We start from the raw sequence: 12,857 nt of genomic DNA on the forward strand, positions 1-12,857 counted from the left end.
GGCAAACAGGGTGAAGTGATTTGCCCAGGGTCACACATCTAGTAAGTGTCTGAGGCCAGATTTGAACTCAGGAAGATGAGTCTTCCTGACTGTAGGCCTGGCTCTCTGTGCATTATGGCGTCATTGAACTGCTCTGTTCCAAGGAATACTGATGTGTTACCTAAAACAAACATTAAGAGAGATGTCTTCCTGTGGCCAGAGGAAAGAGAGATGAATAGTAATGGTCTGTGTAAGGGGTAGCAAGGTATTAGGCTGCTGTAAAAATCAAATGAGAAAACATATATAAAGGGTTTTGTTAAAGTGTTACATAAATGCTATATATTTTTCTTATAATACCTGTGTTCCTGAGATAGAGGAAAAAAACCCAAAACCAGAGTGATCTGTTGCCTTCCTGAGCACGCTAGAGAGCCTCCTAAAACTGGTTAAACTTGATGAACACTAAGTACTCCTGGTGATTGATGCTGGAACAAATACCACTGCCAGAAAGTTTATAGAAAACATTGCTAGGAATTAGAAGTCCTGAAGAAAATGCTAGATACCTTAAGGGCACAGGTTTTTTTTTAGGGGAGGGGGGTTATTGAAGGTTCAGAGGAGAAAGGCAGATTTGGGAAGGCAATATATGAATTGGATGGTGGTGATAAACGGGTTTGGGCTTCTGGTTCATGGATCAAGATAATGAAAAAACAGACTTTCACCTAGGGATGGAGTGCAACTAATGAGGGCTAATTAAAAACATATATTTGCCTGGAGTCTTGCAAGTCATGTTAAAAGGATTTTAAACTGAAACGAGAGAGAAAAATAAAACTGCTTACTTGGATCTGTCAAGTCAGATACCATAACGAATAGCAGGGTACTGTTTAAGAAGAAAAGTTTAAGTATCCAGCTGAAGAGATGACTGCTATTTTCAAGACAAAATAAAAAAAAAGGAGTCAACGGTAAAACTTATGGCCTTTGTGCTGATATACAAGCATACAGCATATGAATAATAAACAGGATGAACTGGAAATCTTAATGAGGGGGCAAACTTTACATCATAGGTATGAGTCAATGACTAGAATAGATAAATCTGGAAGGATATTTATTATTCAAAAGGAGCAGAGTAGATAAAAGGGATAGGGAAGTAGTATTTCATGTTAAGAAAGTACCATTGCATAAAGGAATTGGGAGGGGGTAAAACATGGTGTACAACTTTTTGGGGAAGGAACAATGAAAGGAGAATCTAGTGAATTAGAGACCCCTAGAACACAGGAGGACAGAGATGAAGAATTTGGGAAATAGATAAACCTGGAGGGACAAGGAGAGAAGCATGATACATGAGGAAATTTCAATTATCTGGCTATTTTTTATCACTTTCTTTTAAAATTAAAAACAGAGTAACTGACAAATTCTTGCGCTGCATTAATCATCATTTCATTCTTTGAAAGGTGAAAATGAAGAGGGGAATTGCTATTCTGGACCCAATGCTGATCAGTAGGGAGGAATGTGCCCAGAATTCACTTCTCCCTCTCTTTCCCCACCCAGAATTCCTAATTTCCTTCAAGATTCAGATTATGTGTTATTTTTTAGGGGAAGTATTTCCAGATCTTCCTGGTGGTTAGGATTCTCTTTTTCCTCCTCAATGTATAAACTTACCTGTGTCAATGTTTTAAGATCTCTGGGAAGGCATAGATAATTTAATTTTCCTAGCATTTCCTAGCATGGTGCCATGTATGAAGTATTGGACATGTCCCTCCATTGACCATTTCCAAAAATGAGCACGTGCACACTCTTAGTCCTTTTCTGCAACACCTAACCCTGCATGCCCCCTCACTCCCCAGAGAGATTACCAGGGAGCTAGAATGATGCCAACCAGATATCTCCCATCTTCCATGTCTTTGCCATCAAGAATGCTGAATACTGGAATCACTCCATTGGAGATCAAAAGCACACTCCACCCCTCAGGCTGAATGGAGGATGGAAGTATTGACCTTGGAATCCTTCCTTAATTCTCAATTATGTTCCAGCTCCCACAAATCAAACCTCCTTGGAGACAAACTCCACTCTCCTGAAAATTTGTATGGGGGCAAACCACCAACCAACTGAGAGGTTAATTAAATTGCCTGGACAGCTACAGCTGAAGAACCCCCAGCAAAAACACAAAATGACTCAGTAACTAATATCCTCTCAATCACAAGAACTAATTTCTTCCTCAGCATCATTTACCTCCATCACCCCAAACCCTGGCTCTCTGTCCTCCTCTCTTCACATGCGACTCTTAGCATAGTCCATCACAAACTCTCAGGGGACGGCTTACCAACAAGCCCTGCTCTACCAGTGGCTAGCATCAAACAGCAATGACTACCCTGTTGCTCCATTATGGCTCCAGAGAAATCAAACTCCATAAGCAGACACAAGATTACTTTCTGACCATCCAGATGAATAAGGTTCAGTAAGATCCAGACTGATCTAAGATCATATTCAGTCAGACTAAGCTCAGTGCCTTTTTTTTCCAGCACTGGTAGATCAGATTTATCAGACCAGCTTAGATCTCTCCTCCCCCTGATCCCAAGCTACTGTTGCTCCTAAAATTCCTCAACTATATCTATCTGCATATATGTTGTAAAATTCAAATTCTCCAGGAGGATTTGAGATCCTTGGAAGTACTGAATGTTTTGCTTTTGCCTTCTTTTCCAGAGCTGAGGATTTTGCATATTACAGGTGCTTAATATTATGTGAATTGCATTTTATTGCTCTAGACCTGATATACCCAGACTTAAGCAAAGTTCTTGCTAAAGTCTCCCATACCATCCTGGTAGAAAAGATGAAGAGATGTGAGCTAGGTGACATATGGTTTACTATATTCAGGACGACTTAACTGAGCAGATCTCAAGAGCAATCATTAGTCAGTTTTGTTAACTGAGATGAAAGCCTGGAATGGAGTACCCCAGGACCTGTACATTTTATCAGTCACTTCAGAAGGCATGCTCATCAAATCAGACGATGGCATGAGGCTGGAAATGACAGAAATATAAATGTGAAATCCTTCACTTTGGTTGAATCATTAGCTTCACAAGACGAAAAAGATGTGCGAGGTTTGTTGTACAAAGCTTGGACAGGGAGAACAAAAATACATGATATGATCAGCTGACAGTTATTTTACAGGGCCTGGAAAAAAAAGATGAATATCACCCATGAAAATTCTTAAGTCTTACAGACCGATGTATTTTTTTATTTTCTCCTCTTCTCCTCTCCGCTTCAACATGCTCTCTTTTTTCACTGCTTGTCCTGAATCTCCTTGGTCCTTTCCCTTTCCTCCTTTCCCTTTGGCTGGTTTCTTCTCCTTTCCAGCAGCCTTGCCCTTTCCTTTTTCTTTGTCCTTTTCTGCTTTCACTTTGTCTTCTATTGCCTGGAAAAAGACAGAATTTGGTCATTAACAAAGTGGAAAGAACCAGTACTAACAAGGGACAGAGTACTCTGAACACGGCTAGGGAATCACAGGAAGAAGAGGAATCACTCAGTGATTACCAAGCTCTTACACAACACTGTCTGCTTTCCTAAGCACTTTCCTCTAGATAGTCCTCACAGGTATTAATTTAATATTTATTTAATGATATATATATCGTGTATGTGTATATATATATAATATTACATGTGATTTTTTTATATTACATATGATATAATATATAGTATGTATATGTATCTTATATAGTATAGTATATTTAGTATGTTTCATAATAATATGTATAGTACAGTATGTTTAGTATGTTACATAATTATATATTTTTGTTGCTCAGTTGTTTTCAATTGTGTCTGACTCTTCATGACACCATATGGGCCTTTCTTGGCAGAGACACTGAGTGGTTTGCCACTTCTTTCTCTAAGCTCATTTGACAGATGAGGAAATTGAGGCAAACAGGGTCAAGTGACTTGTCTAGGATTACACTGTTGGTAAATGTCTAAAGCTGGATTTAAACTCAGGTTTTTGTGACTCTAGGCCCAGCATGCTATGCACTGTACCACCTAGCTGCCCATAATTATATATAATCATATCTAATTACATATGATATTACACACTCATATAAAAACCTTGTATGACATAACAATATAAATTAATTAATATAGGTATATAATCATTAATTAAATATACATATTAGTTAATATATTAATTGATTATAAGTAGATTAATATATTTTACCTAACATGAAATTATATAAAATAAAGTAATATTAAATTAACAAAAAAGGTAATAATGTGATCATAATTTTCATCCTCTAAGAGGTACAAATAATCAGTATTTCTTTAATACTTTTTAGTTATGCAAGTCATTTTACATAGAGCATCTCCTTTGATCTTTACAACAACACTGTAATATAGATGTAATTTTCATTTCCATTTTACAGATTAGCAAAGAGGCTAAGAAGAGGTAAATGACTTACCTAGGTTAACAAAATCCCTATGTCACTAACATAGCATCATACAGTTGCTAAAGGTCAGAGTTGTCTCTCAAATAAAATTTAAGAAGGATTTGAGTTGCAGGGGCAAGAGAGTGGTGATAAGAAGGCCAACTAGGATGCTACTGACATTGCCTGGATGGGAAATGGGACAGTTAGGTGGCAAAGTGAACAGAGCACGTGACTTGACATCAGAAAGACTCATCTTCATGAGTTCCAATCTGGCCTCACGCATTTACTAGCTGTGGGACCCTGGGCAAGTCACTTAACCCTGTTTGCCTCATTTTCCTCATCTGAAAAACAAGCAAGAGAAGGAAATGATAAACCACTCCAATATCATTGCCAAGAAAACCCACACGGGGTCACCAAGAGTGGGATGTGACTGAACAATAACAGCAGGCAGGGGTTAAGGACTTTAACCTTAGAGCTTTTTTCACTCTACCACACTAATATTCCCCTCCCCCTTTATATACACTTCCTGACTCTCCAAGTACTCATTTAATTTTAGGATTTGATGTATTTAATTTTGCACTTATTACCTGCTGTCTTGGAACTAATGGTCTCATTTACATAGACCTTGCAGGTACAAGGTAAAATTGTGAGGTAGGCAAAGTTCTTTCTTGATGTTCTATCCTTTTACCTTTCAGACTATATTTTCTCCCGTTCTACCTCCCCTACCTGCTTCCCAACATCTATTTTGTGTTCTGTTATTTGTACTCATAAACCTTTCTCAGATGCTATCTTATAGTTTTACCTCTGAGAAAGGCTAGCTTTCTAAATTTAAAAGATCAACTGAGATGATATTATAATAAAAATTTTTAAAGGTATTATAGTGGAAAGATGCATCTTTTATCAAGCAGGCATCAATAAGAATAAGGCTGCATGTTAACTCATTTTAAAAACATTTGCCACTGCCAAAATAATTTGAGAAAATAAATTTTGCTATTTTTAATGAATCAAATTGTTACTTTATTTTAAAAAATATATAATTTATTTATTTTTTAGTTCTCAACATTCACTTCCACAATAGTTTGAATTTAAAATTTTCTCCCCATTTCTCTCCATCCCCCACACCAGGACAGCATGCACTCCATTCACTCCTTATTCCAGTCTGCCCTCCCTTCTATTACCTCCCCTTCTTCCATCCCTCTTCCCTATATTTTCCTGTAGGGCAAAATAGATTTCTATAACCCATTGCCTGTACATCTTATTTTCCAGTTGCATGCTAAAACAATTTTTAACATTCATTATTAAAGCTTTGAGCTCCATACTCTCTCCCTTCCTCCCTCCCCACCCACCCTCATTGAGAAAACAAGCATTTCAATATAGGTCATACATGTGTAGCCATGCAAAACACTTTCATAATAGTTATGTTGTGAAAGACAAACCAGATTTCCTTCTGTCCTATCCTGCTGTCCATTTTTTCCATTCTCTTCCTTGACCTGTCCTCCCACAAGAATGTTTGCTTTTCTGATTATCCCTTTCCCCAATTTGCTGTCCCTTCTATTACTTTTCCTGCTCCTATTCCCTTACCTCCTGCCTTCCTGCAGGGTAAAATAGATTTCCATATTCAAATGAGTGTGTGTTATTCCTTCCTTAAGCCAAATTCCATGAGAGTAAGGCTCACTTATTTCCTTTCATCTCCTCCCTCTTCCCCTCCATTGTAAAAGCTTTTTCTTGCCTCTTTTATGTGAGAGGAATTGCTACCTTTTACCTCTTCCTTTCTCTTACTCATAGTACATTCCACTCAATAGTAAATTTTATTTTTTAGGTATTCTCCCTTCATATTCAGCTCACCCTATCCCCTCTATCTATGTGGATATATATACCCATAAATGTATGTATATATACATGCATACACATGTACATATACATAATTGCACATATATAATATACTCATACATACATACCCCCCCCACACATATGTATAAAACATCTTTCCATGTAGGAATGTAAAGAGTTCAACTTAATGAGTTCCTTAAGACTTCTCTTTCCTGTTTACCTTTTCATATTTCTCTTGGTCCTTGTATTTGAAGGTCAAATTTTCTATTCAACTCTTGTCTTTTCAAGAAAAATGCTTGGAAGTCCTCTATTTCATCAAATTCCATTTTTTCCCCAAAGTATTATACTCAGTTTTGCTGAGCAGGTGATTCTTGGTTTTAATCCTATCTCCTTTGACCTCTGGAATATCATATTCCAAGCCCTTCTATCCCTTAATGTAGAAGCTGCTAAATCCTGTGTTATCCTGATCAAGTATTTCCACAATACTTGAATTGTTTCTTTCTGACTGCTTATAATATTTTCTCCTTGACTTGGGAACTCTGGAATTTGACTATAATATTCCTAGGAGTTTTCCTTTTGGTATCTCTTTCAGGAGGTGATTGGTGAATGCTTTCTACTTCTGTTTTATCCTCTGATTCTAGAATATCAGGGCAGTTTTCCTTGATAATTTCTTGGAAGTGGAGACGAACCTTGATAAGCCTGATATTTTTTGGATGTGGTCTCAGTGGACAGAAACATTGCCCAGGCCTTATGTTTTGCATCCTTCCTTCTGTGTGTGTATGTGTGTGTGTGTGTGTGTGTGTGTGTGTGTGTGTGTGTGTATGTGTGTGTGCCTATGTATGTGTTTTGATCATGGTTTTAAGGTAGACCAATAATTTTTAAATTATCTCTCCTGGATCTATTTTCCATGTCAGTTGTTTTTCCGATGAGATATTTCACATTGTATTCTATATTTTTATTCTTTTGGTTTTGTTTTATAATTTCTTAGTTTCTCATAAAGTCATTAGCTTCCATTTACTCGACTCTAATTTTTAAGGAACTATTTTCTTCAGTGAGCTTTTGAACCTTCTTTTCCATTTGACAGATTCTGCTTTTTAAAGCATTCTTCTCCTCACTGGTTTTTTGGAACTCTTTTGCATTTGGGTTAGTCTATTTTTAAAGGTGTTATTTTCTTCAGCATTTTTTGAGGTCTTCTTTAGCAAGCTGTTGACTCACTTTTCATGATTTCCTTGCATTGCTCTCATTTCTCTTCCCAATTTTTCCTCCTTGTCTCTTACTTGATTTTCAAAATCCTTTTTGAGCTCTTCCATGACCTGAGACCATTGCATATATTTTTTGGAGGTTTTGGATGTAGAAGCCTTGACCTTGCTGTCTTCCTCTGATTGTATGCTTTGCTCTTCCTCAACCCAAAGGATGGAAGAAAATATCTTTTCACCAAGAAAGTAACCTTCTGTAGTCTTATTTTTACCCTTTTAGGGCATTTTCCCAGCCAGTTGACTTTTGAGTCCTTTGTCAAATGAAGGGTATACTATCCTAGGCTTCAGAGGTTTTGTGCAGCTCTTCTCTGAGATATCTCTAGGGACCTATAAGTTCTTAGCTCCTCCAAGTTTGCACAGTCAAGGGAGAGGAGTTTATTCCTCTCCTGGCCTGCTCTCTGGTCTGTGAGCAACCAAAAGCATTCTTTTCTGCCCTGGAACTGTGAGTAGGATTCTCTCTCCACAGCTGCCACCAGCTCCACCATGCCAGTGCTCCTCCTCACCCCAGGACTGCCACTCAGGACTGAGACCCAGATCAACCACTCAATTCTCCCAGTGTCTTTAGGCTGAGGGCTCCCAAAGTGGATGCTTCTGCCACCCTGGGGCCAGACATTACTTTCCTGTCATCCAGGTGAAAGAGCTTTCTTATTGACCTTTGAAACTGTCTTTGGCATTTGTGGGCTGAAAAATTTGGAAGCCCACAGCAGCTACCCATGATTCAGCGTCCTGAAACCTGCTCCCATCCTGTCCATGGTGCAAGGCCCACTCTAGGCTGTGCTCCACTCTGAGCCTGGTGTGATAGACCTTTCCTGTCAGCCTTCCAGGCTGTCTTGGGCTGAAAATCTGTTTCACTCTGTCATTTTATGGCTTCTGCTGCTATAGAATTTGTTTAAAGTCATTTTTTACAGGTAATTTAAGGTCTATGGGGGAGAGCTAGAGCAGATCTGTCCTTGTACTACACCATCTTGGCTCCATTCTGAATTTTGCTATTTTTGAAAGACATATGACTTATACAATGACTAGCCACAACATAGAATACTGGGATTTTCTCTTAAACACATACAAGAATTTGTCATCCAGATGCTCAATTATTTGTTTTACATTGTCTTCTGAACTCAAGTAAAAAAATGATAACTTTGATTTTCATTATAGCCTCTATTTCGTAACAGCTGCTTGATGAGATATGCCTCTAAAATACCCAACTACTTCTATATACAATTTAAAATAAGAACCTAACACAGAAGTTATGCACATCATTACATGTTTTTCTCTGTTATATAGTAGACATTTTGAAAGTAGAATTAGAAATTGTATAAAATGAAATGAAAATATCACTTGATTTATAAGGTACATTATTAACTATGAAATCTAAAGTCAAGATTATTTGATAAACTGCATCAAGATCTTATAAAATTTTGTGAAGTGGAAAGAGACAAGCATTGAAATAAAATTTTAGTTTGTGGTCAACAAAAGTACCTCAACTGAAACCTGCTAACCCTGCAAGCCTGAAATCATCTGGACACTGTTGGAATAGCATAAGCTGAAGAGGTTCTGAATAAAAAGGTTCTGTAGTTTGTCACATACTACTCAGTGTTTTGGAGGATCAGGCAATTCCAGTTTACATATGTTAAGTGGTACATCATTTTCATGATACAGAACTTGGTTTCCATTTCTACCACATAACACAAGGGTTTCAGTGAGCAATGCTTCATTTCTACTCTATGTTTTTCCGTTTCCTATTATGTAATGATTCTAATTCATTGAATTCCAGTGTAACTGAAGGTTTCTTCAATGTCACTCCAGGTTCAAGTGAATGCTGTCCAACAACACTCAGACTGACGAATTTGATTTTTGAAGTGTTTCCTAGAAAAGGACTATGAATGAGTTCAAATATTGTTCTAAGACACCTAAATGCATTGTTCTTGTTCTTCTTGTTGCTTGTCCTTTGTGTTCAAAGAGGACCAAAAGGACCTCACATCATCAGGGTCAATGTACAATGTGTCCAGCATCCTTGGTGGAAGTGTCAGCAACTGCGACTACAGCTAATCCATATTGTGAAGATACACACTTCAGTGCATTGTAATCTAGGTTAATATTGAGAAATAGAAACTCTTTTTTCATCAGAGTAGTACTAGTTCCGAACCATGATAGTTTTTTATTTTGATGTAGCAAAATTTTAATGTATCTAGGTGGTTCAGTAGATAGAGTGCTGGGCCTGGAGTCCAAAAGATGAAGGTTCAAATGTGACTTCAGACCCTTACTAGTGGTGTGACACTGAGCAAGTCACTTAACCCTCACTTGAATAAAACTGGAGAAGGAAATGACAAATTGATATCTTTGCCAAGAAAACTGCATGGATAGTTGGCTAATAGTGTCATGAAGAGTTGGACATGACTGAGTGACTGAACAACAAGAAGAACATTATGTGAAGTCATCCCAGAAGTGCTGTGGTCCCCGTTCTTTTTGGGATGACCAAAGGAAGAAGTATGAAGAAGCTCAAAGAACCACTGTCAGAATTCTTCTCACTTTGAGCAATCAAATTGATCAGACTTTTAAATTTTTTCCTCATTCCAATAGTATGGTGTCTTTTGCATTTGGAATGCTCTCTGATGTTTACTTTTTCGAGTTCAACTCTGCCTTGTTCCAGTGATTTTTTCATATTGAATAAGATACTGTTTTTCAGAATGTGAAGACACAATCACTTCATTAAATACTTCAATATGACTTCTCTGTATAAAGACCTGAGGGTCTTGGTGTGTATAATGCCAATGCAATACCCATAGCAGCCACTATGGATGTGCATGTGTATTTCCAGGGTAAATTCACAAAATATAAACATTCTTACTCAAAGATGAAACCAAAATATTTATTCAGATACCAGAAAGCCAATTCCACTATGGTAACAATGAAGTTTGTACATATTACCAATAGAAGGAGGACAGCCATCCCTAAGCCTTCCTTCCATTAAGCCTTCCCCCGCCAAAAAAAGGTCCCCTAGGCAAAATTCCACTCTCTCTCACTCATGCTAGCTGCTCTGCCTCAGCTCTACCTCCCTCTCTCTCAGCTCCACCCATTTGACAAGCTTTACCCATCATTGGCTCCGTGTGACTCAGGCAGTGGGCTGGGCCAAAGCTCAAAGCAGGTCACATGGGTCTATTAAGGGGCAAGGAAGATCTTGAAATTCCCTTAACATTACAGTGTGCTACACGGTTGGAGAAGTGGACCGAACTTTACACAATCCATGAACCTACTTGAGTCTTTCAACTTTTCTACAGTGTGATCAGATGAAATGTTCAGTGTGGCTTAAATGTTCACAAGAAAGGATAATATTACTTATAATGTGCAAAAATAAGTGGAAGATGACCCATATAAATCCATAGCACAGAATGATCTTAGGATAAGAGAGGGTAGGGAGGAATTTAGAGATTTTTTAGTTGAATCCCTCCATTTTACAGATGACTGAAATAGCATGATGTATTAATAAAGGGTGCTAGATTTGGAATTAAAAGGACTTGAGTTGTAGTCCTGAGTTTTTAACTTATGATCTGTACAACTCTGGGCAAGTCCCCAGATTTTCCTGGCTCCACGGGCAATACTTTCCACCTCACCACACTTCCTCTCATATTTTTTTCTTTGTGGATAATTGAAGGACACTAAAACTTAAGTTACCACCAAAAATGCTGACACTTTCTTGCCTTTTTTGTTTCTCAGATCACACAGTTCTTCCCAGACCCACACCAAGGGTGGGTTTCCCTCTGAAAATTTATGAAAAGCTACAGATAAGCAGCCTCTCTCTGATATGCTTTGAAGGTAACTTTTTATCCCAAGTATAGAAACTGAGGCACAGGCAGGTTGATTTGGAGTTTATCCAAAGTAACACGATTGATATTTGGGAGAGACATAAAACTCAGATTGCAGAACTCCCAGGGGAAGAAATACCAAGATTGACTAAACCTTTTATTTTAAAATTATTTCCCTCTTGTCAGTTATTTCATAGGAAGTAATTTAAAATAAATTCATATTTATTAAAAGTATGTTGAAATTACCAACCAGCAAGAGACAAGGAAAATGTGTACTACAGGTCAGGGAGATGAACAGGTGGATTTATTGACTGGAGACAGGTAGAGACAAGACAGCAAATAAAGTCAGAGAAATAGCTGGCTAATATTCCAGCATGGAGTGTGTGAAAAGGAAAATGGGCACTGAGGTTGGAAAAAATAATTGAAATTGGTCTGTGGAAAGCCTTAAAGGCTAGGCTAAGAAGTCTGTATTTTATCGAAGGTACCATTGAAGGCTTTTTAGTAGGTAAGTAATGTTGTTGGCCCTGTACATTAAGAATTATTGAGGGAAGCTTTGCAAATATTTCCATAAAAGTCGGCATCTTCTGTGCAATTCAGTCTTTCAGAGCTACCTAGAACACTCCAAAGTTGAATGAATACCCAACCAGTATTGGTCAGATGTAGGCCTTGAACTCATCAGGTCATTGTACCTATGAGGTCGGCTCCTTATCCATTACAACACAACTTTCCCCACAGCCAACATGTGAGTAAACTCAAAACTTTAACTGAAATTCCATTGCTTTAGCTGGCTTATCTAATGATATTAAATTTATTGATCATGGAATAAGTAAGTAGCTATTTAACGAATCAAGTCAAAGTTTGCTTTAAGCAATAATTGTACAAATGGTTATTGGCTTGTGTGAGAGTCACCTTTTATCTATTGGCCGGAAAATAAGAAGGGGGAGGGGGCTGCAGACTCACAGTGGGAAAGAAAAGGAGATGAAGTAAATGCTAGAAAGCCCACCAGGAAGAGGAAAGCATGCTTTCTATTATGCCAGACATCAAAGTAGGAAGCCATCTCCCTCTTCCCCAAAGCACATTCAAAAAGAGGGGGAGGAGAACCAAAGAGAAAAGGATGGAACCCACTTGTGAGCCATACATAACACCCACTGAATACAAAAAATCAGCAAATAAAGAAAAGGATGCCATGACAGGTAATCTGAAGCTGATGAGCCCTCTTCAAGTACACCATTCCTCCATGATATCATTAGGGTTGCTTCTCCCATCCCCCAGCCCTCCACAACTGGTAAGGAGTCTGTGTATATGTATGAATGAATTGATATCATGGCATGGATGAACCTCTGTGTAGGCCACTATGCGTGGGCATATGTATTAGCACCAGGTCAATAAAGCTTCTTAACCGGAAGACTCTTGGAAGCTAATAAATCTTTAAAAATAGAACTCTGAATTTTTAAATTCTGTCCTAACCCTCCCTCTTTTTTTGACCCAACAGATCTAGGAGCTTTGGAGCTTTGATAATTATAATCCTCCAAATTTCTATTCTCCTGAATGCTTGGCACTGTCATTCTAGCCTTCAGTAAGTTGGCTCC

General features: G+C 38.0%; 1 protein-coding gene and 1 pseudogene across 5 annotated transcripts in view; both read right to left on the reverse strand.

Annotated features, from left to right (window-relative positions):
- SPAG17 (sperm associated antigen 17) overlaps nucleotides 1-12,857 on the reverse strand; it is a 258,218-nt gene that overhangs the window by 156,871 nt on the left and 88,490 nt on the right. For all 5 annotated transcript variants that reach the window (XM_072644500.1, XM_072644502.1, XM_072644501.1 and 2 more), the window contains exon 5: nucleotides 3,196-3,385. In XM_072644500.1, the coding sequence (XP_072500601.1) occupies nucleotides 3,196-3,385 (190 nt within the window). The remainder of the gene's footprint in view (nucleotides 1-3,195; nucleotides 3,386-12,857) is intronic.
- Nucleotides 8,939-10,560, reverse strand: LOC140530437 (uncharacterized protein C3orf38 homolog; annotated as a pseudogene).

This window comes from Notamacropus eugenii, chromosome 2 (assembly GCF_028372415.1).
Source record: "Notamacropus eugenii isolate mMacEug1 chromosome 2, mMacEug1.pri_v2, whole genome shotgun sequence".
Taxonomy (NCBI): Eukaryota; Metazoa; Chordata; class Mammalia; order Diprotodontia; family Macropodidae; genus Notamacropus; species Notamacropus eugenii.